Genomic DNA, 25,269 nt, shown 5'->3' with positions numbered 1-25,269 from the left:
ACTTAATTAAATTTAATTAAATTGTTTATTTTACTGTTACAAATCAGTATAATATCCGTTGCGAAAGTTGCAATAACCAAAATTATTTCTGCAATAATACTTTGATAGGTAAATGATTTTTCTTACTGGATTTCGACTAAAAATTTGAAGAAAAAAGAATTGCAATGTAGAGAGCAGAATCTAAAATAAGCGATGGAAAATGTAACAAAATTAATGTAATTCGGCGAAATTAGTACAGCGAGAATGGCGAGCGCAGATTGAACTATCGGAGCCGAGTGCCAAATCATAAGTTTCTGTTAGGCGAACTACAAACATGCCACTATTCGCACAGATGTCAGACGCTGAAATATAATTGCCCCTGAATTGCTCCCCGAGAGTCTTCGGGAGTTCTATGCTGAGTATTTGCCGATTACTCGCCAGCTGTATTTTCAGCAAAGTGCTGTGGTTAAAACAGTAATTCGTCATAATGATATCAGTGGCAAAATGCTTTCAGTGCGAGGTCGCTTAGTACGTATCTCGTGATTTCCTTAGCCCCTTGACTTATGATTTATTTTACCGACTGTGCAATAAAAGCGTCGGTAATTTACTGTTTTAATACTGTATTAGGTAAGAAAAGCTAATATATTATAGGTTAATTAGATTTGCTAATGCTGTCGTTCTATTATTTGAAAATTCTATTATCCGGACACATTTGTCTCCCTGTTAGTTCCGATATTCGAGGTTCTACTGTATTTAGTATCCGATAGACTCATCGCGAGGGTAATACGAATGTATTCGGATATCCGAATCCAAATCATGCGAGTACCCGAATACTTGAGTAGTAAACTGAGTAGTTATCCGAGTATTCGGATATCCGTAAGTCGGGATTTCTGGGGACTAAATTGAGTACTTATCCGAGTATTCGGATATCCATAAGTCGGGATTTCTGGGGACTAAATTGAGTACTTATCCGAGTATTCGGATATCCATAAGTCGGGATTTCTGGGGACTAAATTGAGTACTTATCCGAGTATTCGGATATCCATAAGTCGGGATTTCTGGGGACTAAATTGAGTACTTATCCGAGTATTCGGATATCCGTAAATCCGAATTTCTGGGGACTAAGTTGAGTAGCTGTCCGTGTATTCGGATATCTGTAAATCCAAATTTCTGGGGACTAAATTGAGTACTTATCCGAGTTTTCGGATATCCGTAAGTCCAGATTTCTGGGAACTAAATTGAGTAGTTATCCAAATACTCGGATACTCAAGATTTGGATATCCGCAAGTCTGGATTTCTGGGGATTAAATTGAGTAGTTATCCGAATACTAAATCCGAATTTCTGGGGACTAAGTTGAGTAGCTGTCCGTGTATTCGGATATCTGTAAATCCAAATTTCTGGGGACTAAATTGAGTACTTATCCGAATACTCGGATACTCAAGATTCGGATATCCGTAAGTCTGGATTTCTGGGGATTAAATTGAGTAGTTATCCGAATACTCGGGTACTCAAGATTCGGATATCCGTAAATCCAAATACTCGAGTCGAAATTGAGTAGCTATCTGAGAATTCGGGTATCCGTAAGTTCGAATTACTGAGGACTAAATTGAGTAGCTATTCGAGTATTCGGATATCCATAAATCCAAATTTCTGAGGACTAACTAAGTTAAGTAGCTATCCGAATATTTGAATATCCGTAAATCCGAATTTCTGGGATCTAAATTGAGTATCTACTCGAGTATTGAGACATCCATAAATCGGAATTTCTGGGGTCGAAATTGAGTAGCTATTCGAGTACTCGAATACTCAAGATTTTGATATCCGTAAGTCTGGATTTCTGGGGATTAAATTGAGTAGCTACCCGAGTACTCAGATACTCAAGATTCGAATACATATGCGTAAATCCTAGTTCCAGAAAAATTTAATACCATATAACTTAATTTAAATCATTGATACTTCAATACCATCCTAACATTTTCGATTTATGTATATCTTGTTAATTTAAAGAAGAAATGCGATCTTCTTGCAGATCACAGAATGAATTAAACGTTTCACATGCCTAGTTGACAACACTGAGACCCAATTCGCGTAAGTTATTTACCAGGTAGATATAATTGCCAAGCGACCATGCCAATTTAATGGCTACGTAAGGGGAGAAGTGACATTCACCTCGTCGTCCGTGTTTAACATCGTTTTAGGGAGACAGGAACTCACGTAACTGTATTATACGACGGAAATTAATTAGATCGTAGTCTCACCAGACATAGAAAGTTTTCGGATTCGTTGAAACACGATTAAATGCCCAATTAAACCTCGTATCACGAATTTTGCCCGTTCAAAGGCCGTTTTTACTTGTGACTTTGAAATAAACCACACAATTTGCAATTCTTAACGTTAGCTGGAATATTTCCGAAACATTAGCGGGTTAGAATGTCGACTTTTTAATTAAATATTACTCGAGTATCAAAAATCACGAAAATATAATATTAGATTTAGTTTTCATATTAAAGTCAGCAATGCAATTCGTTGAATCTTACAATATTAAAATTAAAAAAAAAAAGCACAGCAATTGTATTTTCCTTGCTATCATGTGCAATCAAGAACAGTTAAATAATCATCGATTCTGAGTCACGTATACCTTGACACATTTTACAATTTGAATAGCTGCCGGAGGGGATAACGCAGCAACAGCTGGTCTTAATTCACCTAATTGAAATCTTCAGCACAATACTCTCCAAGTAAACAATATTTTCTCACATTCGCGACACTTGTTCCAAACGAGAAAGAAAACAAACAATAACAAAACAATACAAATAAATTTGTTTTTTATTTACGTTTTAAGCCGTTCATTTTGAAGAAAAGACACACTTTTGCCAACGTATTAAAAGAGCATTAATTCATAAAAATCCGAATCTCTAAGAGAAAGAAACTGCTGAAAGGCGTTTTCAATATCCTCCTGTTTCCTAAATCGTTCTCCTGCAAGGAAATTCTCAAGCGAGTGGAAAAAGTGAAAATCTGTTTGGAGATAAATTAGGGGAATATGGAGGATGAAATAGAACCTCGGTACCTAAATAGTTGATACAATGTTTGTACAGTTGTTGTTGCTACATGCGGTCTGGCATTGTCATGCAAAAGTTAGGGTCTTTTCTGTTGACCAAGGTTGGCTGCTGTACCTTCAGCTTTTGGTAGACGACCTCCAATTCGTTACTATATGACTCTGCACTGATTCCAGATCTTAGGAAACCATAGTAAATTAATCCCGAATCAGATCACCAAACTGTGAGCATGATTTTTTCTTCAGTTCGTTTTGCTACATGATTACAGTGATTCCAGGTCTTAGGAAACCATAGTGAATTATAACAATAATTATAACCGCAGTGAGCACGATTTTTTCAGGTGTGAACGATTTAGGTTTGAATTAGGAAGATTCATTTGCGTCCTTTGTTAAGACCATGTGTTCAGGCTTACGCTACGTCGACACAGGACATCGCCGTTTTCGAGAAAGTCAAGTATTTTCAAAGGATGTATATTTTCTCACGGACTTGGGTCTAGCTGGGAAACAATAACAACTTCCTCTCGAAGGATCGCCAGCCAGACGCATCGCAAGTCCACACGCAGTCAAAAGAGGGGCCTGGGACTTATGGGTCGGTTTTCCGAACTGAGACCCTTTGTTACGACGTCCTGCAGGCCTTCTTTACCGAGCGAACACTTGGCCCGTAGGTGTTGCGCAATCGGGAAACCGCCCCAAATTTTAATTGGACAATCCTAGGTCCCACTTTTCTGCAGTTCCTTCCAAAATAGGACTCGGAGGGAATTTTCCAGGACGATGGAGGGAGCGTTTCTCAACTTCGGTAGAAAGCGTCCCTCCATCGAGACGGAACTAAACAGAACCTCGTATTGAACAGAACACCTCGCGACTGAGAAATAGTTAAGAAATAGTCAAACGGACAATAAATTATTTGTGTTGTAAATAACCAAGTTTTATTTGCTAAATATTCATAATTTCAACATCCTTTCTCATAGAGATTCAAATTTGTATGCACGCGGAATTAATGCTCTTGCGATACATCGTCGAAAGTCTGTAAAAATGTTTCATTTCAATGGAGTTATGTTTTTTTCAAAATGAACAGCTTATGACCTGATAATTCGGTTTAGAAGAAACCAGAAAAAAATCAACGAGGGAAAAATGAAAGAGAAATAATGGAAAAATTGGTTCTTGAAAAGAAGAAGACAGAAATTGAATTAATCAGTAAATCATTAACCTGCTTTCTTCTGCGTCATCGGAGTTAACTCTCGATGGTTGTTGTCGCTCGTCGAACGCGTTTGTCTCTTCGACCGATTTCTCGTCGTCATTCTCGTTCGCGGGCTGCTTACTCGGAGCCGGATTTAACGTGAACAACGCCTTGTAACGACCGCTTCTGTGTCGCAAGAGTCCGGCATTCACCGCGTGCTTCAGCGCCCGATGAACCTGGAAACTTATCTCGTAAAAAACGGCACATGGAGCGCTTCGATAGACGTCATTATGCGTTTCCTTGTTTATCTCATTTATTTCAATATATGAAGTAATTCACGCCGTTATCACGCGAATTGTTCAATATCAGGAAGTGCTCAGTGTCAGGAAAGTATCTTAATCCCTGTGTCATACGTTTAATAATACAAAAGCGTAGAGATTGTAAGCAGAATAGTTTTGCAAACGGTAATAAAATTGAATTTTTATTTTTATATCCGCTGCTTGGAATTTAATAATTCGTTAACGGTAAACGATGATATTTAACACTAAAACTACCGACCGGGTCGAAATGACCCATTGGCGACTTTCCAGAAGTGAACTTTTATGTAAGTAAACCGTGATTGGAAAATTCGGATTCATACCGATACAAATGGAAGCATACATGTAGAATATAAATTCGGAAAGTTACAAGCGATAATACTTACCAACATAGAACATTCAGGTTTTTTCGAAAGATGCTAATGAGTCATTTTGACCCGGTCGGTAGTTTTAGTGTTAACGAGTATACGTATAGTCTGTATTAATTTTTTAATACAGTGGCTGAAGTATTAATTTTTCTCTATTTTCCGTTTGATTGACACAATCTTCGTCCTGTCTTAACTGGAATCCAAACTTCTCTACATCTTCGTATAATTTCTGTACGTACATAACGGGTGTCCTAGTACTTACGAACGGCAGTGTACGCGAAAGATTTCATCTACAAAATACAGTCGGTAATGAAGTCTGCGATTGTCGGTAATATATAAGTTGGCGGTCTCGTCTATACAAATTAACCGACGAATTTCATTTTATGCACAAGAAACTGTTTCCGAATGATATTCTACGGTTAGGAGATTTAATTGAATTTTCACGTTTCCCGGCTGTAGAGCGGCGATATAACGCTAAGATGGCCAGAAGCGAGCGCCTCTCCGATCGAGTTTATAGTCTTTAAAAGTTCCGGCATTAAAGAGAATGCTCGAAGTGGTGGCTTCTTCCGAGCTGGTTGCAAGCTTCGAAGCGTCTGATGGATCGTCAAAGGCGTTCGAAGATTCCTAGGGCGCTTCGAATTGTTTGACAACCATCTACAGCATGATCGCGGGGGATCTTGCAAATTAGCGAAACCAGTCTCTCGTAAATTATTTTCTCGTCGTACTTGAGTGTAGAGAATTTGTAACTTCATCCGGTGGGGAAGAACGTGCTCGTAGATTTAAATGTATTTTTCCGGGGAAATTTTACCGTCTCGAGAAGTTAGGCAATGCTAGGTGAAAATTTTTCAGGAATTGTTACAATTTAATTGAAGGATATTTTCCTAAAGAATTTTCTCAATTTTGTGCAGCATTTGTAATGTGTCGATAGATGTTTGCAATTTCACGGAATATTTTATCATTCGCGGAGAGTAGGATTGTTAAACATTGGACAAATTTCATTTCTTTGTTAATTTTAGATATGTTGTTTTTATTCTATTGCGCTTAGTCGAACGGTTTTGTGTTGATAATAGTAAAATTTATCCTGGAGTAAATTACATACGCGAATAATTTAGCAGAACGAAATGAAAATTTAGAGTTACTGAATATGCATGTATGTATCTTGCCAATAGAATTCATTTCGATTAATTCTCATCAATATCGTAGTTCCAATCAGTCAAAATTGCACGATCGTGAAATCCAAAAAAGTAGCGAAGTGGAAAAGCTGTTCTCGTAATGACCAAATGTAACAAGTACAGCACAGTAGTTTGCATTAAAAATATCAAATAGTAATTGTACTTTATCGAACTAACCTAAATTTTTTTATTCATTTTCCAAAAAATTCCTACGTTCGTTAATGCATCGAATAATTCCAAACTTCTCGCACACGATGCATTTCGTTCCCTGCTGACTAATACCTAATGTAATTTATCGTTACACAACTGATAAGACGGATTTTTATTATTCGAAATAACAAAGCTCGACCTTTGTCCAACAAGCAAACTGCATTCTACGTCTTCTGGGCTTATCAATTGCGTACGATAAGTTTATATAACTCGTACTTCCCATTAAAGAACCTGCAGTTATAATCAATATACAGGGTGTCCCAGTTTGTTTCCGATCAAACTTTGCCAGCATGTTCCATGGGTATAAGTGAGAGAAAAATGTTATATAAACATAGGTCGTTCGAAGCTTCGTTAAAAAGTTACGACAAAAATACGAGATGCGAAGGGAATGGTAACGAACTTGAACAAGAATGGCGCTAGCAGAAGTTACATTCACCATCTTCAACGACCTCAGATCGTAAACACAGCTCGCATAAACAGGCTATACAGATGTACATATCGCTGATCTGTTTTTATTTTGTAACATAACCTCACATTCGTTACCATTCCCTTCGTATTATTGTTATAACTTTTTAAGAAAGCTTCCAACGACCTATGCTTGCATGACATTTTTCTCTTACTTACACACATAGAATCTATTGACAAAGTTTTATCGAAAAAAACTGGGACACCCTGTATACAAAGAACATTCGAATATGTGTACAAAACTTGGACACCCTGTATACAAAGAATATTCGAATACGTAGGTCTATAGAACTGGAACACCCTTTATATAATACATAAAACATTCGAATATATGTACAAAACTGGGACACCCTGTATACAAAGAATATTCGAATACGTAGGTCTATAGAACTGGAACACCCTTTATATAATACATAGAATATTCGAATACGCGTACAAAACTGGGACACCCTGTAGATTGAACATTAAGAATCACAGTTGTTACGAGTGGATAAAGTGGTGCGAGATAGGGTATCGATTCGATGGTGAATGTCTACGAATGAAGCCGAATCGGTTGGATTCGTACGAAATTAATTTACGCGCGCCTCTCTGTCACCTGCACCGTCAAGTTCCTCGGCGTGCTCTTGGAAGTTTGCCGGAGGAAGTCGAGGACGTCCCTCACGGTGGATCCTTTCCCCTCGCACAGATGCACTACGGCATCGAGAACGCGATTCATTAGCCGTGGTTTAGACGCGTTCACCATGGTTGGATTCGCCTCGAACTTCGCGCAGCTATGCTACGTAGAGAAAACAATACGTTCGTTTGTACAGCGAGCATAAAGAAACAATCAACGATATCTGAATCGTACGGGAAAATTTGGGGCGTTCCGTTTTAACTGGAGGATCGAGTTAAATGGATTGGCAATTAACCGAGGGGGAAATGTAGTAGTTTGTTCATTAAGGTTATGTTAATTGATCGTAGTCATTTTTGTACTTCGTTGAATATTAAATATGAGAAGTTTGAAATATTTGGTATAATACTTTCATTGGGTACCAAAATACCTTTGGTTTCGAAGGATAATGCATAAAATTATTAATAAAATTATTAATATTAATAATTATATTTAATGTAATTTTTGTTTCCTATTTAATAATAATAATTATTATTATTTATCAGTTATAAACACTCATTAATTATTAATAATTTAGATATGTGTTTTTAATGTCTCTAGAATTACACATGTGGTAGAAACTCCAGGAAAAAGGAATGCATTTAACGCAGAGATTGATAAATCAAATTATTGAATGATTGAACTAATAAGAAGTACAACGATGATAGTTAGAAAGGTTAATAGTAGGATTCAATTTACCTTACGTTAAAAAAATTTAAGATAACATCAATTTTACGATCAACGTGTCCACATCACTGGATAATATTGATCCGATTCGCCTAACCATTCGCCGATTTATAATCGACCGCAATAATGCGAATAGGAATTTTTTTCAAACCATAAATTTTATTAAAACATGTTGAATTCCACTGAAATCAACAGCAGACTGACAGATACGTTGCTTGGTACTTCTGTTGTTATTTTTTACTCGCAAGCTCAAGCTCCTAATTTCAATGTGTTTCAGTATGTAAAAGGAAAAATTTTAAACATATTTATCAAAATGACACATATTTGGCATAAAACTATTTTTCTACAAAAATAAATAAAGCCTGACATTTCCGTAGAATTAATCTACATTTCGCATATCCTAACCTCAAATATTAGGTCGTGTAATATGCAATGTCGGATTTTTCAGGGAGAAATGAAAATCAGTTTTTAAATTCAAAGGAACATTTCCCTTAACACTAGAATTACCAGCCGAGTCAGAATGACACATTACCGACTTTACAAAAGTGAATTTTTACATAAGTAAACTATAATTGGAAAATTCGATTCATATCGATACAAATAGAAGCATACCTGTAGAAAATAAGTTTGGAAAGTTACGGATGATATAACACTTACCAGTATTGAACATTCACGTTTTCTCGAAAGATGCTAATGGGTCATTTTGACCCGGTCGGTAATTTTAGTGTTAAATTCCCAAACAGTAACTAACTTATCAAGAATTGTACGAACTTTAAGTTAACATGAAAAACATTCAGAACTTTTCAACACTCGATCGCTGGAAATCATTAGAAATCCATTTCATTTATCTATTATCACATCCATTTTACTGCTATACATATGTAATAAAATTCGCTAAAAATAAACATTAAATATCTTCCCAATCCTGTCGGTAATTTCACTGTCAAAAAATTGCGAATTTATTATTTGAAACAATTACAAAATATGCTTTCGAACAAACAACAAAAATGTATGAATCATGGTGTCATTTTATTTGGAGATTGATACGTATAAATCGAGGGAAAACGTGACCCGCTTTCGAATCGTGGAAAACGGACTATTCGGGGTGAACTACGCTGACATGATTTTCACCTTTTTTTCGAGCGAAATACGATGCCACGTCTTTAAAGTGGACGAATCTTCAGCCCTGAGAGTCTCTTCGTGTGTACTTTCGCAGCCAGTTTCTGCGATTAGAACTGGCGACCCGTTTAATACGAACGTTTATTACGCTCGTATTTAACGTAAAAATGAACCTGAAGCTTGTTTCTCGAGACATACTAATTTGTCACCGTACATTTAGCGAACGATACAGTTTTTCACGTTTTCGTGCTTCTCCGTGACACGTTCTTTATTAATTAGCTGTGCATTTAACCAAAGTATTTGTTAATAATAGAAAATTAAAAATATTTCCACCTTGTCAAATAGTAGGTAATTAAATGAAAAAATATTCACGTGGAAATGTAATCACTACACGATAAATGTATAGCACTGCATATGGTGTGATTACAGTAAGGGGCGAAACTGAACCAATCGCAGAAATTTTCAACGAAAGTGTTATTTATTATTGTGTAAAACGAAAGAAAATAAAAATACTAATTCCTTCCTTATTGTCTTAGGAAACGCATACAATTTTTTAATATCTAAAGTCTGTTCTCCATAGGTTGTAATAAATGAAATTCGTAGAATCAGTTTCGCACCATCACTTCAAGTACTAATTTGCAATTTTCATTTTACCTTAATATTTTGTACAGTATTCTTGTGAAATTTCGTTCCACTGTTCTTCAACACCAGCTTGTAATTTCTATACAATAATAAGTAATACTTTTGTTGAAAATTTCTTACAATAATATTATACTAATCATAATTCCACAAGCATCATCATGATGGAAATATAATTACATACTATGTTATGAATGTTATAAAAAAAGCAGCATATTTATAAACTATCGAAACGTTTTCATTCAGTTCTCTTTATCTGAAATCAAAAATTGACGAGACGTGGAAAAAAATGATTTTTCAAACATGCTACGCTTTAATTCCAAGTTCGTAAAGTGCTACTTTGAACGTACATTTAGAAAATTACACCAACAAACTTAAATACTACTTGCCAGTAATACAAACATGTAATATGTTTTTCAAACCAAGTACCACCCTGTATACACTATCGTTCAAAAGTTTAATAGCATCCGTTAAAATACAGTAAAACTGAGAGTAACTGTAGAAGAAAAAAATTGAAAATTAGGCGAGATATGAAACTTCAAATTTGATAAAAGGAACTTAGAGTTTTATGGACACGAATTGTAATGAATTGAATTAAATTAGATTGTACTTTTGCCACAGTTCAAACTTACGAACGATAGTGTACGTTCACACTTTTCCAAACAATACGAAGCTACATGAACATTTTCCAATCACAATTTAAACCCTTCTGAACACGCAAAAACACAAACCTCGAAATACATCAACTCGAAGCCAAATAAATTGAACCACTTCAAAGCTACACGCCCCTCCGCTCAGACAAACCACCCCATAGGCACTCCTACACCTGCAAAACCTTCAAACTTTCGTCAATTACCCATTCCCTCTCCCCCAGCTCTCCCTTCCCTAAAATCAACCTACCGATACGTCCCTCGCAAAATTTGCAGAATTTACAACAGAAACGTTCTCCAGAAGCCCTACGAACCATCCACAAAATCCTGTACCGAGGTGAATCACAAATCGAAAGGGTGGTTCTCCTCCGCCTTTTCCTCGCTGTCGAATTCTCCGAAATGATCGCGCCATTAAAACACCCTTTCGGTGTGAAAACCGACAAGGGACACCAAGGCGAGCTAAATTGCAAATCAAACTTGAACTTGTTAGAAGTATAGTCGGGGGAAGATAAAAATCGGTCAGGCGGAGAAATATCGTTTGAAAAATGTAATACTCTCTGTACAAACATAATAGGTGTCCTGATACTGATGGCAGTGTATATTGGATTCGTATGTGTGAAAAATCTATTCAAGCCATTGTATAAAAATTGATTTTTCTTCTTTCCTGTTTTTCTCACAAATCTATCACTTACGAGAGAAGCGCTGAAAACACCGTCTGGAAACCGGTGTATAACACTAACTTTGACGAAGAAATGTAATTTAACCCTTCGACACTCTACTAAAATTATGAATTGCGGTCAAAAAAATTCTGATTTCACGCGTATCGTTGTAATAGCTATACCGTGTGTGATCATTTTTAAAACACGAGATACATAACCCTGCGTCATAGTGACGATAATAATATCCCGTCCCTTTCTAACTTTATTCCTAAGAGTCTCTCTTGAGTTAAGCAGTTAGACATTTGACGCCCTGCCCGAGTCTCACACGAGATAAACTGTCGATCATATGATACTTTCTGTACGAATATAACGGGTGTCCTAACACTTACTAAAGACAGTGTATATTGAGTTCGTGCATTTGAAAAATCTATTCAAGCCATCATGTTAGATATGAAAAATAATGAAAGTTTGCCCTCTCCTATTTTTCTCACAAATCTACCATTTACAAACATACCAGGTGTCCTAATACTTGCGAACGGCCAGTGTACGTTTCTACCCTGTCGCGTGTACAATACAATACGTTCGCGCGAGGTCGTGTTTGTCTATCGTGACTTGTTTGCTGGAATTGCACCGTGCCGGGTTTCTAAACGTGAAAACGTTTTGTCATGGTCGTTGTCGAACCTGTCTGATGCTCTGAACGAGGGAGCAGGGGGATGTTCAACCGGGGGTACAAAAGAGGAGAGGGTGAATTAATTCGGTAATTCGATTCCTTTCCGTGGCCGTCAATTGGCTGCACCCGCAGCTCCGTCGAACCGCGGTCACGGAATAGTATTAATTATCGTCGATCGACCAGGTAATTGAAGCGTCCCACCTAGTCCTCGTGAATGCACCTATACTCGGTCGTAATGCGGGACCATTGTTTGACGCACACCTTTAAGCACGAATTTCCACCGATCGAAAAAGATTCCGCTGAATTTGGTCATTGAGTTGCGTGCGATCGCGTGTCGATAATCATGCCAAGATTTTGCATGAATGATAGATGGTTTGTTGTAGAATCGTGAGGATCTATCGAGTGAAACTTTCTCTATGATTAGGGCTGCCATCATTTTTCATCGCCAAAACAAAAGTGTACTTTCGTTGTAATAATTAAAAAAATTAGGTAAAATAAGAATTGAAAGTGTAGCAACGATCTATTTGGGATCTTAATAAATAGATAAACTTTATTAAGAAAAGCTGTGTTATTCTTAATTTTTTCATAGAAATTCCATACACTTTGAAGCTCTTCAAAAATTAAGTCACTTGTAAAATCAAGAACTGAAAAAACCAGGACGTATGATAACCCTATCTAGGATAGAAGTAGTTGGAGGTCGTTGAATGAGTTATAAGACGTGTAAATACTTGTTTTTTGGGAAAAAATGAAGTGTCACGTTACTCTTGTTTATTATTTATTTCCTTATTTATAGAACGCTTGGAAGTGTTGATAACACAATCTCTAAGGTATTTGCAATAATCTTACGTTATTGTAAAAATATATGACAATAGTTCTCGTGGAGTATATGGAGCGTAGAAACGATTATTTGAATTACATACTTTTTTTACGATTGTATTTAATATTTTCACTTAATTCGTGCATTACTGTTATTTATTTAGTAAAGAAGTTTAGCCTAAATAAAAGAAAACATGACATGTATAGTTCGTTTACGATCAAAACACATTCTTAACGAAAGTAAAATGACAAAATTTGGAAAGGATCATTTTTCAAGTTAATTCACGTAAATCGAAATACATTTATAATATTCCGCTTTTGAGACAGAATCTGTCGCGTATATTTGCAAAAACCTCGAAAAACCTGTTCGTCTAGCAACTAGGGTCGAAAAAAAGAGAACGAAAAAAAAAAAGAAGTCGCGAAAAATACGCTGGCGAGAAAAAGCATGATTTTCGAATGCTTAATAGGACTCGATTCGAACATTCGCTTCGCTATCTCTCCCATGAGAGGTCCTTCTATCATCAGCGTATGATTCATCAAATCGTTAACGAACTTCCGCCGCAAATTTTCCCCTCTTTTTTTTTTCACATCCTTTTTTCTCTCTCTCACTCTCGCGCTTTTTTTCTACCGTTGGCGTACATCATTCGCGGTGCAATTAAACCGGAATAATTTTGAATTCTATTTTCACTCGTCGACGTAAATCGCCATCGATGACACACTCGACGAAGTTTCACCATTGACGTTCTCCCCCCGAATGACCGTCCGAATGGATCGCTCCGATGCTCGAAACGGATTCGATCCAACTGTCCATCGGTGAAAATGGTTCCTCTCCCGGCACGAGTGGCTGAAACTCCTTGAGAGAGTGCGATGCCGACCCGTATGAATATTTATATCGAGGAAATTATTTATCGGCAAATTATTTACAATTAACGTTTATCTTACCGTTGGCAAAGTTTTTGAAAGTATTGACGAAAGAACATTTTCACGTCGTAGAAATGATTGTGTAAATTTTGGCTTGTTTTTAGACAATTTTGTAACGCTTTCAGACCAAACTGTGTAGAAATAGTTGGTGTATTTTTATGTATTGTAATGTTTAGAAAGTGATATCTTTGGATTTTGTAAATAGTATTTGCGAAAAAATTGCTGGAGGAATTTCTTCGTTTTCTATTCTAATATTTTATTGTTCGTCGTGATATTGGAGAATTGAGATATTTGAAAGATAAATACAGAATAATACCATTTTAACGTGATATAACTGTTTTTTTCTTTCTTTCTCCTTTTCTACAAAAATGATACAGATATCTTTTTTACCCTCTTTTTTCTCGCCCTCCTTTTCACAAGAAAGATATAAATATTTAGGTGAATTGTAAGATTAAATAGTGGTAATGTATTTAAGCTGAAATACACGCGAAATGCGCAGAATTTTTTAAAGCCACTTTGCCCAATTCTGCTTTCAGATATGGAAGATATCTAAACGCCGGGCGTCTCAAACGAATTGATGAACGAAGCAAGACGCGCCGTAAGGGAGGATCAGTCCCAAGACATCATGAAGCAGGGAGTTCTACTGGCCCTCGCCAACTTGATCACTTCCTACGCATCTTTCCTGTAGGTAATCCTTAAATTACGTTTACAAAGTCATTGTTAAAATTATCAGTTTAATTAAAGGAACGACATTCGCAGAATTCAACAAAATTCAATTAAACAAACTCCTGTTAACAATATTACTTAAAATGATATACAAATACTGTATCAAAAAATTGATTAATTTATCAGAAACGTTTGATTTTTTATAATGATTCTAAAAGTTGAATTATAGTCACGAGATACACTAAATTCTCTACAAGTGTCAGTCCGCAAGGAACCTAAACCTGACACTTGTAGAGTCAGGGACTACATTTGACTGTCACTTGTAGAATCGGCCCTAAATTTGACTGACACTTGTAGAATCGGCCCTTTTTTTTTTACGTGAAGGTAGGCCGACATTAAATTAATTACTTAATAAGTATTAATAAGTAAATGTTGTTCAAATTATATCGTGTTTGATATCATTTTCATCGGAAAAATCTCACCAACGTGTTAAAAAAGATTTCAGATGAAAAAAAGTAAAATTAAAGAAATTATATTTTTCTATTATGAATTGTCGAGCCGTGAAATCTCGTAAAGGAAACCGACTGGTGTAGCGTTACACGCTTGAAATTAAGCGAGCGAGATAACATAGGCGCAGCAATGACGCAGGCCTAGGCGTAGGACCATCTATACTGACACTTGTAGAATCCAAACTGGCTGACACTTGTAGAGAATTTACTGTAGTCATATTGAATAATTGAATGATTGAATAATTGAAAAGAAAAGATAACGTTACACATGGTACCATCAAGTTTCAATTCTTTAATTACTCAATCTCACTGTGATAATTAAAATAAAATGAAAATTATATACCTCAAGCTCTGATTTATCAAATCATCAAAACTCTACTAATAAAAAGAATAAAATTTTTCAAAGATATTAATTATTCAATCTCATTGATAATTATAATAAAATAAAAAATTATATACCTACATACCTCAATCCCCGATTTATCGAAACATCGTCGTAAAAATAGTCAAAAAATTACAAACACGGAATATTGGAATATCTGGGACGTGAATATGGCGTGTCAATCAACTAATAACGAAGACACTCGAGCTGATTAAGTTATACGGTTGATCTTGTAGGATGGACGAGCTGGATCGAGGATGCATTCTCCAGCGTCCGTTCGACGGGAAACCGTAAATGCAACGATGGAATATTCGGAGTGGGACGGACATCGTAATGCAGATCGTTGGAACCCTGTTTGATTTGAACCCTCTTGTTAGACAATTAACCCAATTCGAACCGGTTGCTGAATAACCCTTCCGTTCCTTGGCGTTCATCTCATAATTGTTCATTTCTCTGTTCCATCGTGCGGACAATTTAATTAAGAATTTCGAAAACCTCTTAAACATCACCGCCACTATACATAGTTCCGATACTCTTCTTCTGGTAGAATGGCTTGTTGAAGAAACAGAATTATTTTTCCTTCGAAAAAATTTTTCCACATTTTATGTGCTGCTGAAAACTCTGAAAATGACACATTAGCAATTTTCCAAAAATAGTGAACATTCGATACACAGCAAGTATTGTCATTTGTAACTTTTCGACTTTGCTTTCTGACCTAATTTTTCAGTCACGTTTTAGTTACATAAAAATTCACTTTTGGAAAGTCGCTAATGGGTCATTTTCACCCGGTTGGTAGTTCCAGCGTTAACGAAAGGCTTGAATAAAAATTTAGCAACGGATTTAATTTTGTCTTCTGCTATAACAGGTGGAATTATTTTAAAATATCGACATTTCTAGTGTAGACCTAACCGTATCACACGGTATACAGTTCTCTAACTTGGAGGGAAAAACCACTTCCAGTCCAATACTTTAAGGAAGTACACCAACCTAAGGCCTCTTAAATAGGTGAAACTTTGAGAATTTTTTTCATCGGTAACTACTAAACGAGAAGTTCCAATTGTTTCACAGGATATAAATGTAACTTTCACCTTTCTTCTCCTATTTTGAAGAACTGAAAATGTGACAAAACGGAGGAGTTATTGCGAAACCCCTTCTGTTAGAACATCGATCGAAACGTCTGAAATAAAAAATTCCGTTTGCTTCGTTAAATAAAAATGTATCATCTATGCAACGTAACCTACAATGTTTCCATATGTCAGTAATTAAATTTTTTAGAAACGTTTAAATCTGATTCAACATTGTTTTTGGTAGAAAGAGCTTCTTCCTCTTCAAGTTGCCACCGGTTAATTAATTAATTTCAAATACTTGTGAAAAAATTGAAGGACCAACCAGATACCTATCGATCAGCTGTTGGAAAAGAAACGAAGAGCTCGGAAAACTCGCCGTTCGTATCCTTACTTGCATAACTCCGACTGTAAACAGGTCAACCGTCTTTTAATAATTTCAATATGCAAATCCCAGGCGCAAGGAGAGAGCAGCGCATCCAAGCGTGTTCCACGTGTGTGCACGTCGTCGTCTCTGTACATTTGCGAGGGAGGAGGAGTCTGTTGATGGCGGATCCATTTCGTCGAAAGAAACACGGGGAAAGAATCGAGGGATCGGGGGAAAAGGCACGATGTCAGCAAACAAAAGCTACCGTGCCGGTGGTATAGAGGCGATCCTGGAAAATAGAGTGGAACAGAAACACAGCCGGGACTAGTGAACGGTGGTGTCCGATCGGGCAGCTGTTTTTCATCGTGACCTAAAAGAACGGACAGAGGCATTAAAATGCCGCTTTATTTCGGTTTAAAAACGATCCCAGCCGCAATTTTCGTTCACCAAAACCACCCCTGCCATCCCCGCCAATGACGAAATTCCCTCCTCGTCCCAATTTTCACGCTGTGTGTACCGATCGTGAGTGTGGAACACACGCTTGGTGTGTACACACGTGGTGCTTGTGCCGCGAAAACATAAACGAAGCGGCATCGAGAACACATACGAGGTATAGAGAGACAGAGAGAGGAAAGGAGGAAGAGTGAGTTGAAAAGTTGGACGTTTTATAGTTTCTCTTTTTTTTTTTTGTATTTTCGAGAGAGCTTTTTCCTGGTGAAAGAAAAATAAAGATAGAGGGAGGGAGAGAGGAGAGTGGTTCGATTTGAAGTGTGGCAATCTTGAGGTTTATTAGCTGACCGATGGGAAGGGTATGTTTGTGTTGCCTCTTCCATTTTTCTTGTAGGTTTGTTCTTGTTTTCAAGAAAGCGAGTAATAGTGGAACGCTTTGTATCGAGGCGCGTGAAAGTAATTTCGACGTGGAGAGGAGTTGCAGGAGGTAGAAACGCGCCGGAAAGAGGACAAATATGTGTACGTTGTTTCAAAGGGGAAACGAATCATAGGAGGCTCTTGGTATACCTATACGCTGATCAGAATAGGCTCCGAAGCTTTTCCAGAATGAACTTTGGGCAAGAGACATAATTGGAGAAGCTGGTTTGCGAAAAATCTGAAACAATTTCAAATTGAAATCGTACATTCTTTTTTCATAAATGGTAAAAGAGTACAAATTTCAAAATTTATGTTCACCGAGTCAGTTTTTTGACTTTAAAAGTTAAGTGGAATGTTGCATTCTAGATTACAAAACGCACACTTTAAATTTACGAATTTCTGTTTCATTAGTGGTAAAAGAATATAAATTTCAAAATTTTATGTTTGCTCAAAAAATAACTAAAATGGTGTACTCAAAGATTGCAAGAAAAATTTATTTAACCACCTTTACGCGTCTATCTATTTACCAACCAGCACGCGTAATTCAAAATTTGTTGAACTTATCGCTCATTGAACTGACACACCAATCCTTATCTCAACTGAGATCCAAATTTCTTCATATCTCCGTGTAACGTATCCAGAGATCCATATGCACTATTCTCAGCCGCATTCTCCATTTCCTTCTTTTCATCCCCCTGCATACCCTAAGGCAATCTCTCCCCCGCAATTGCTGTGTGACACAAAGTGACTTCGTATATGGTAGCTGAGACACTGTTACGATCGTCATCTCGTGAACGTACCCGATGCATTCGCATGTACAGAAGCCGGTTCCTGGTGCACGTGGTTCCCAGAGGTTGTCTCGCATATCGATACGTTTACACTGGCGCGAACACCGTCGCCGAGAAGCGTGCAAGTGGATCGAAGGCGTATAACGTAAACCGGTTGGAGGGTCGGAACCGCGATATTCCAACTAGTTGCGTCGCAGTTTGCGGACATGCGAACACGATCGACAGTCGATTACCATGCAAGCTGAAATTGACGGAGCAATTAAAGCTCTTTGGGCAATTAGCAACATCGAGAAGTGTCCATTAACGAGTCGCGAATTTGTTGCGTGCGAGATGTGACGCAAACTCAATAATTTGATTGTGGTAGTTACAGGGAGAAGCGAGGGAATGGAATTCGAGAGGGAATTGTGAAAGAATTGGCGAATTTTTGAGTGCCTGAAGTTTTCGAATTTCTCGAGTCTCTGAAATTTTCGAATCTCTGAGTCTTTGAAATTTTTGATTCCCTGTGTTTTTCGAATTTTCTAATTTCCGAGTTCCTTTTTTTTTCAAATTATCAAATTTTCGAGTCTGAATTTTTCAAACTTTCGAATGTTCGAGTTTTAGAATTGCTGGACATTTGAATGTGAGAACTTTTAGATTTCTGAAATTGACGAATTTTGGAATAGGGAAATATTCAAATTTTTAAAATTTTTGAATTTCCAAATTTATTAAATTTGTTAAAATAAGAATTGAGAAATTTTCCAAATTGCAGCAGTGCCAAATTTTCGAATTTTCGTAACTTTGGAATTGAAAGATTTTGAATTTAAAATAAGGAGAAATTCATTTCAATATACTAATATTTCTTCCTATAAACCAGTGGCTCGATATGAAAAAAAATAGTTCAGCAGCATAGTACAGCAAAAGAAGATTGTGTCATGAAAAGATAGTCTCTCATTATAATATTCAACCTTCCCCTCTAGCCATTTCTTGTATCTTTACACAGAAAGGAGCTACATCTTGCCCCAGTTTCTAGAATCGCTCTATACAAACACTACTAGTATAAAATATCTAGCTAATCACTGTACTAAATATTCCACCTTTTATGGGCTTCAATATGAAAAGGTACCCACTTTCACGAAGCTGTAATTTATGAAAAAAAATTAAGGGAGAGCTCCATCTTGCTCGAGTTCATCATAAATCTCTTTTCCTGTTTAATTGTTCAATCCTTCATTCTTCGTAAATTTAATACTTCAATTCAATAAAATATTTAATCATAAAGAATGAAATCTTTTTTAAGTTCTGCTTAACTCTCCTAATTTTTCTCCTCTTTCGTTCTTAAGTTTCTTGAATTTCTTCTCTCTTAAATTACTTGAATTTCATAAGTCACTTCAATTTATTAAATTTCTCAATTATCATAAAAATCCCAAATCTTCCACTTCTAAAATATCTTCTTAAAGAATTTCTCTTTTTCAAATTCTGCTTAACTTTTGCAACATTTCTCATTTTTTATTCCTAAAGTTCTTCAATTACTTAAATTTCATAAGTTACCTACTTCAGTTTATTAAATTTCTCAATTATCATAAAAATCCCAAATCTTCCACCTCTAAAATATCTTCTTAAAGAATTGAATCTTTTTCAAATTCTGCTTAACTGTTGCAACATTTCTCATTCTTCGTTACTAAAGTGTTAAAATAAGAATTGAGAAATTTTCCAAATTGCAGCAGTGCCAAATTTTCGAATTTTCGTAACTTTGGAATTGAAAGATTTTGAATTTAAAATAAGGAGAAATTCATTTCAATATACTAATATTTCTTCCTATAAACCAGTGGCTCGATATGAAAAAAAATAGTTCAGCAGCATAGTACAGCAAAAGAAGATTGTGTCATGAAAAGATAGTCTCTCATTATAATATTCAACCTTCCCCTCTAGCCATTTCTTGTATCTTTACACAGAAAGGAGCTACATCTTGCCCCAGTTTCTAGAATCGCTCTATACAAACACTACTAGTATAAAATATCTAGCTAATCACTGTACTAAATATTCCACCTTTTATGGGCTTCAATATGAAAAGGTACCCACTTTCACGAAGCTGTAATTTATGAAAAAAAATTAAGGGAGAGCTCCATCTTGCTCGAGTTCATCATAAATCTCTTTTCCTGTTTAATTGTTCAATCCTTCATTCTTCGTAAATTTAATACTTCAATTCAATAAAATATTTAATCATAAAGAATGAAATCTTTTTTAAGTTCTGCTTAACTCTCCTAATTTTTCTCCTCTTTCGTTCTTAAGTTTCTTGAATTTCTTCTCTCTTAAATTACTTGAATTTCATAAGTCACTTCAATTTATTAAATTTCTCAATTATCATAAAAATCCCAAATCTTCCACTTCTAAAATATCTTCTTAAAGAATTTCTCTTTTTCAAATTCTGCTTAACTTTTGCAACATTTCTCATTTTTTATTCCTAAAGTTCTTCAATTACTTAAATTTCATAAGTTACCTACTTCAGTTTATTAAATTTCTCAATTATCATAAAAATCCCAAATCTTCCACCTCTAAAATATCCTCTTAAAGAATTGAATCTTTTTCAAATTCTGCTTAACTGTTGCAACATTTCTCATTCTTCGTTACTAAAGTTCCTCAACCTTTTCCCTCTTAAATTACTTAAATTTCATAAGTTACCTCGGTTCATTAAATATCTCAATGATCGTTAAAAAAAAGTCCCCCAAATCTTCAACTTTCTAAAACGGTCCCTTTAAAAAAACGCCTCCTCCGACTTGTCTCCAGTGTTACAATTTACATTACGACGTCAGGATTGATCGTTTCATTGGAAAATGTTTCAGAGCGGCTGCTACAGGGGCGAAAGCGTCCACGAGGCAACGGACGCAGAGCAACAATCACAGCAACATCAGCGAGCTGCTGGACAATCTGCTTCGCGGTTACGACAACAGCGTTAGACCAGACTTCGGTGGTCCGCCGGCCACGGTTGAGGTCGACATCATGGTGCGCAGTATGGGTCCGATTTCCGAAGTCGATATGGTTCGTATCTCGTCCTTCCCTTTTGTTCTTCCCCGTCGCTCGATAACCTCTCCAATTGCTTCAAGTTTCATTCATCGTTACCTAACGCTGTACAAATTCGATTTCACTCGCACTGTCATTTAACCAGCAATGGACACGCTCTTGGGGAATTTAAACTGTTGAGAGTATAGAGCGCGTTGATTAAGTTCGTTGTCACGCTGAAGGGAGTAAAAAGAAAGTGTGAACGAGTTAATTGGCAGTAAACGGGATCTTATGTAAATTGGTTTTGAATTTTTCTTTTACAGTCTGGGTCTTTTATGACCCAAGCGAAATTTCACAGGCGTATTTCTTCGAAACGGATTTTTATTGGAAAAAGTTTTAAACATTTGATTTAACGAACAGTTGTGTAATGTAGTGGAGACTTTGATAAGTACTCCAGAATTTTTTCAGATTTTTTTAAAGCTTAAAACGGTGAAAAAATTAGGCTTGAACATAGACTAGTTTGCCTACGAAGTGTGAGAGATTATGTTTGCCTACGGAGGCATACAAAATTTTAGGATAATAATATTGACAGATAACTTACGTTGATAGTAACTTTCAATTATTGTATATTGAACAATTTTTAGTTAGAGACAATTTTTCGCTAGAATTTTGCAACCAATTATGTTCCTCGTGTTCTAAAATATTGTCAAAAATGAGAAAAATATTCTTTTTGGTTGGTTGTTATAAAGAATAAACGTATGTAACGAAAACGAAATTTCTGTGTAGACTTACTCGATGGACTGTTACTTCCGGCAGTCATGGGTGGATCGACGTTTGGCTTTTCAAGGTGGCAAAGAAACTCTAGCGCTCAGTATATCGATGCTGGCGAGAATCTGGAAGCCGGATACCTACTTCTACAACGGGAAGCACAGTTACTTGCACACTATAACCAGTCCGAATAAGTTCGTCAGACTCTACCAAGACGGCAGAGTGCTGTACAGTTCAAGGTAAGTGATTATTACAGTTCTACAGTTGCTGTAAATGATTGTTAATAGTGTTTCCTTCCAGTGTATCATTATTTTCTTAATTTTTAAAACTTCATCTCAGATAATTAATTATTTTCTTAATTAATACAAATTTGTTCATTCTTAAAACTTCGTCTCAGAACCTATTGTCTTAATTGATACATATCTCTTAATTTCTCGAAGCTTCGTCCCAGAAATTAAAGAAATTTTCAAGAATTCCATATCTTAGAAATTTTTAATTAGATCATTTTAATGTGTATCTTTTTCTGATGTTTCCTTCGGACACTTCCAATTACAGTTTGCTTATTTTGAAACATCACAATTTAGGATTTTTCGTCTAGAAAATTTTATGCGACAATTCTTTATTTAAGACTGTAAGAAACGGTAAGCACAAAGTCAAGAGTACCTTTGTGCGGTGCTTAGAGCCCGAAGAAGTTCTTAATTTGGGGCCTCTGTAATAAGACCATTTGCTCTTTAGAAGCTCCGGAATACAGTCTTTGCGCCACAGGAAAAGGTACGAACACTTAAAAAATTCAAGATCCTGAAATTTATAACACTTTTAAAATTCCCTTTTTTTTTTAACTTCTTTAAAGTTCCCTCGTCAAACCCTTTTCTATATAAAAAATTCAGTGCCAAAACTGATGAATTCGTGTTTCTAATATTTTCGTGCTTAATAAAATTCTTAGCTCGAAAAAGCTCCTAATCGAACGAAAGAGAAGTAAGGATAATCGAATAAAGAAATGAAGTAAGAAAGATCAAGCAGCACCTAACACAAACGTGTAAAACGACATTGTACCAGATCTCGCAATATCGTCCAATCAATCGCAATCAGTCCGTAAAGTTTATGGGATTGTTCAAGTTTTTCCCATTTTATTGCCGTTCGACAGTTTCACAATCGTCCTTCGCTTTATCGAGCATGATGCAGCGATTCCGAGTTCTGCTTCCCTTGACTTGCGTTTATGTTAAACACGTCTACAGCCGCGTCGTCGGAAAAACTCTTGTCTAGGATTCAGGAGTAAATGATGAATTCGTTCCCGATCCAGTGTTTTTGGATCGGGTTCAAAATTATCACGAACTTAGTCGCCTGCGTAAGATTCCCGACGTTTGTCCGCCGTGAAACGCGGCGATCGACTTGCCTGGTGTGCAAAAGAACGTACATCAAGCAAAGATGGAGAAATATTGCGCTCAACTAGGTTACATATTATCTACTGATACTTTTAGCTAACTTTTCTTCGTTGTCGTAGAAGAAGATCAAGGATAAATACCGTCACGAAACAATTGTAACGTTTTGAACTATGAACTTTGGCTTAACCCTTTGGGGGCTCCTTTGTCGAGTGTGGCTCGATATCAGTTTCATTCACAGAATGAAGTCATTTTTAAATTGCCAGTTTAAATATGTATTATATTTTGCAATATTCTTTTTACCTGGATGAGCAATAGGTACACATACATAAAAAAAAGTTATTTAAATTGGTTCCTGTCAACCAAATGTCTTTTGAAGTGCGTTTCAAATAAAATTCTTAAAATAATAGGGAGTGATTGAAAAGAAAAATTAAAAAGAGAATTTGGAGTTCAAAGGGTTAAAGGGTGGACCACCCTTGAGGCCCGAAAATGATACCTAACTTTGGAGAAAATCGACTCTATCGAAAATTTTTCATAAGTGAGTTATTATACCGTCCTTGAAGACTGTAAAAGTATTTTTTCACTTAGTTTCTTTACAAAATGGCGGCGCTACAGTCGCATCGCCGAACCTCTATTTCAAGTATCAAAAATCTTCATCGTCTACGTGTGAATTACTAAAGAAGAAAAATATCGAATTTTACAGAAATGGTGAACATACGAAGAAAGTATCGCACTTTTTCCTTAACCTTCAGAGTTGGAATGACACACCGATACTCGCCAGTATATTATTTAACTGCTCGTTAATCAGAGAAGAACTTGAATGGAACAGCTGAGTAATTAAAAAATTGCGAGGAGGAAGCTCTAGATTGGGTTTAGCTGGTGTTCTTCGCCCCTGTTGATGCTGTTAGGGTGTTTCTTCATCTCCAACGTTTCTCTGTACTTTCTGGAGAAATATCCTTTCGGTTTAGCAATTTGCTTGGTTGAAGAAAATCTTGTGCCCTGTTATCGCTTGATGTTCTGAAATTGCTGACTGAATGTGACCCAATCCTGGCGCATCGCGCGTCTTCTTCAATGCTTAAATGCATAATTTCTCCAAATGTAACGAAGCATGTTGAAATTGCCAATTTATATGCTTGAAAATGATGGAAAAATAATGTTAAATAGTCCAAAGTTAGCCTCCACTTTCAAAGCAAAAAACCTTCCCTTACTCTTAAAGCAGGCATTGAAGTTCGCAATTAGAAGGTAACGTAAAACACTGAATTAATAATTTTCGCTCTGCATCATCTCGCAGTAATATTTCTCAATAATTACATAGAACTAGGCTAGCACAATTTTACTTGAAATTAAATCACTCGTAGAACGATTCTAAACCGAAATTATCGACTAACGATAAATCTTCACTATCAGCCAGCACACGATAGTATTTCACCTTTGAAATTCGACTGGAAAAATCTTATCGTCTCTGCTACACGTTCGCAATTTAATTCGAACATTATAACACCGTGGATCACGTGAACGAGTCGTTAGACGGTGTCCAAATTGACACGATCAATTATTGGCTACCTGTAAACGGGAATTTCAGTCAAGAGCACAAAGAGTAACCGCCTGTGAGGCCTAAGGTTCTATACTCTGCCGTCGACAGAATGTGACATCTAAAATTCTCTCCGTTTAGCTCGACAGAAGGCTTCGGCAATTCGGCTATTCCGAATTGTCCGTCCAAGACAAATAGAAATACAGAGACGTGGTCTACACTTACATACATACGCGACGCACACAGTGAAACACAGAGAGAAAGATATAGATTGAGAGAGGAAGGGAGAGAAAGGTTGGAATCAAGCGATGTACGTTTCCCCTTTGTTAACCCATTCCCTTTCTCTTGACCTAGTCTTCTGGATCGGCTCTATTGTGCACGCCAGAATTAACCCTTGAGCTCAAGGTGCCTCTGCACATGG

The 25,269-nt window shown here is 36.5% G+C and overlaps 2 protein-coding genes across 2 annotated transcripts in view; one reads left to right on the top strand and one right to left on the bottom strand.

Annotated features, from left to right (window-relative positions):
- LOC108578919 (luc7-like protein 3) overlaps positions 1–7,486 on the bottom strand; it is a 12,016-nt gene extending 4,530 nt beyond the window's left edge. Inside the window, exons 1-2 of the mRNA XM_017942340.1 lie at positions 7,340–7,486; positions 4,243–4,448 (exon numbers count right to left, since the gene is read on the bottom strand). Of these exons, the coding sequence (XP_017797829.1) occupies positions 4,243–4,448; positions 7,340–7,486 (353 nt within the window). The remainder of the gene's footprint in view (positions 1–4,242; positions 4,449–7,339) is intronic.
- The window catches only part of LOC108579273 (gamma-aminobutyric acid receptor alpha-like), a 48,882-nt gene continuing 28,264 nt past the window's right edge, over positions 4,652–25,269 (top strand). Inside the window, exons 1-4 of the mRNA XM_017942779.1 lie at positions 4,652–4,676; positions 14,091–14,238; positions 21,014–21,209; positions 21,957–22,177. Coding sequence (XP_017798268.1) covers positions 14,132–14,238; positions 21,014–21,209; positions 21,957–22,177 — 524 coding nt within the window. The 5' untranslated portion in view covers positions 4,652–4,676; positions 14,091–14,131. The remainder of the gene's footprint in view (positions 4,677–14,090; positions 14,239–21,013; positions 21,210–21,956; positions 22,178–25,269) is intronic.

The sequence above is a fragment of the Habropoda laboriosa genome, unplaced genomic scaffold (genome assembly GCF_001263275.1).
Source record: "Habropoda laboriosa isolate 0110345459 unplaced genomic scaffold, ASM126327v1 scaffold14, whole genome shotgun sequence".
In the NCBI taxonomy this organism is placed as follows: domain Eukaryota; kingdom Metazoa; phylum Arthropoda; class Insecta; order Hymenoptera; family Apidae; genus Habropoda; species Habropoda laboriosa.
This window is presented reverse-complemented; position numbering and strand designations above follow the sequence as displayed.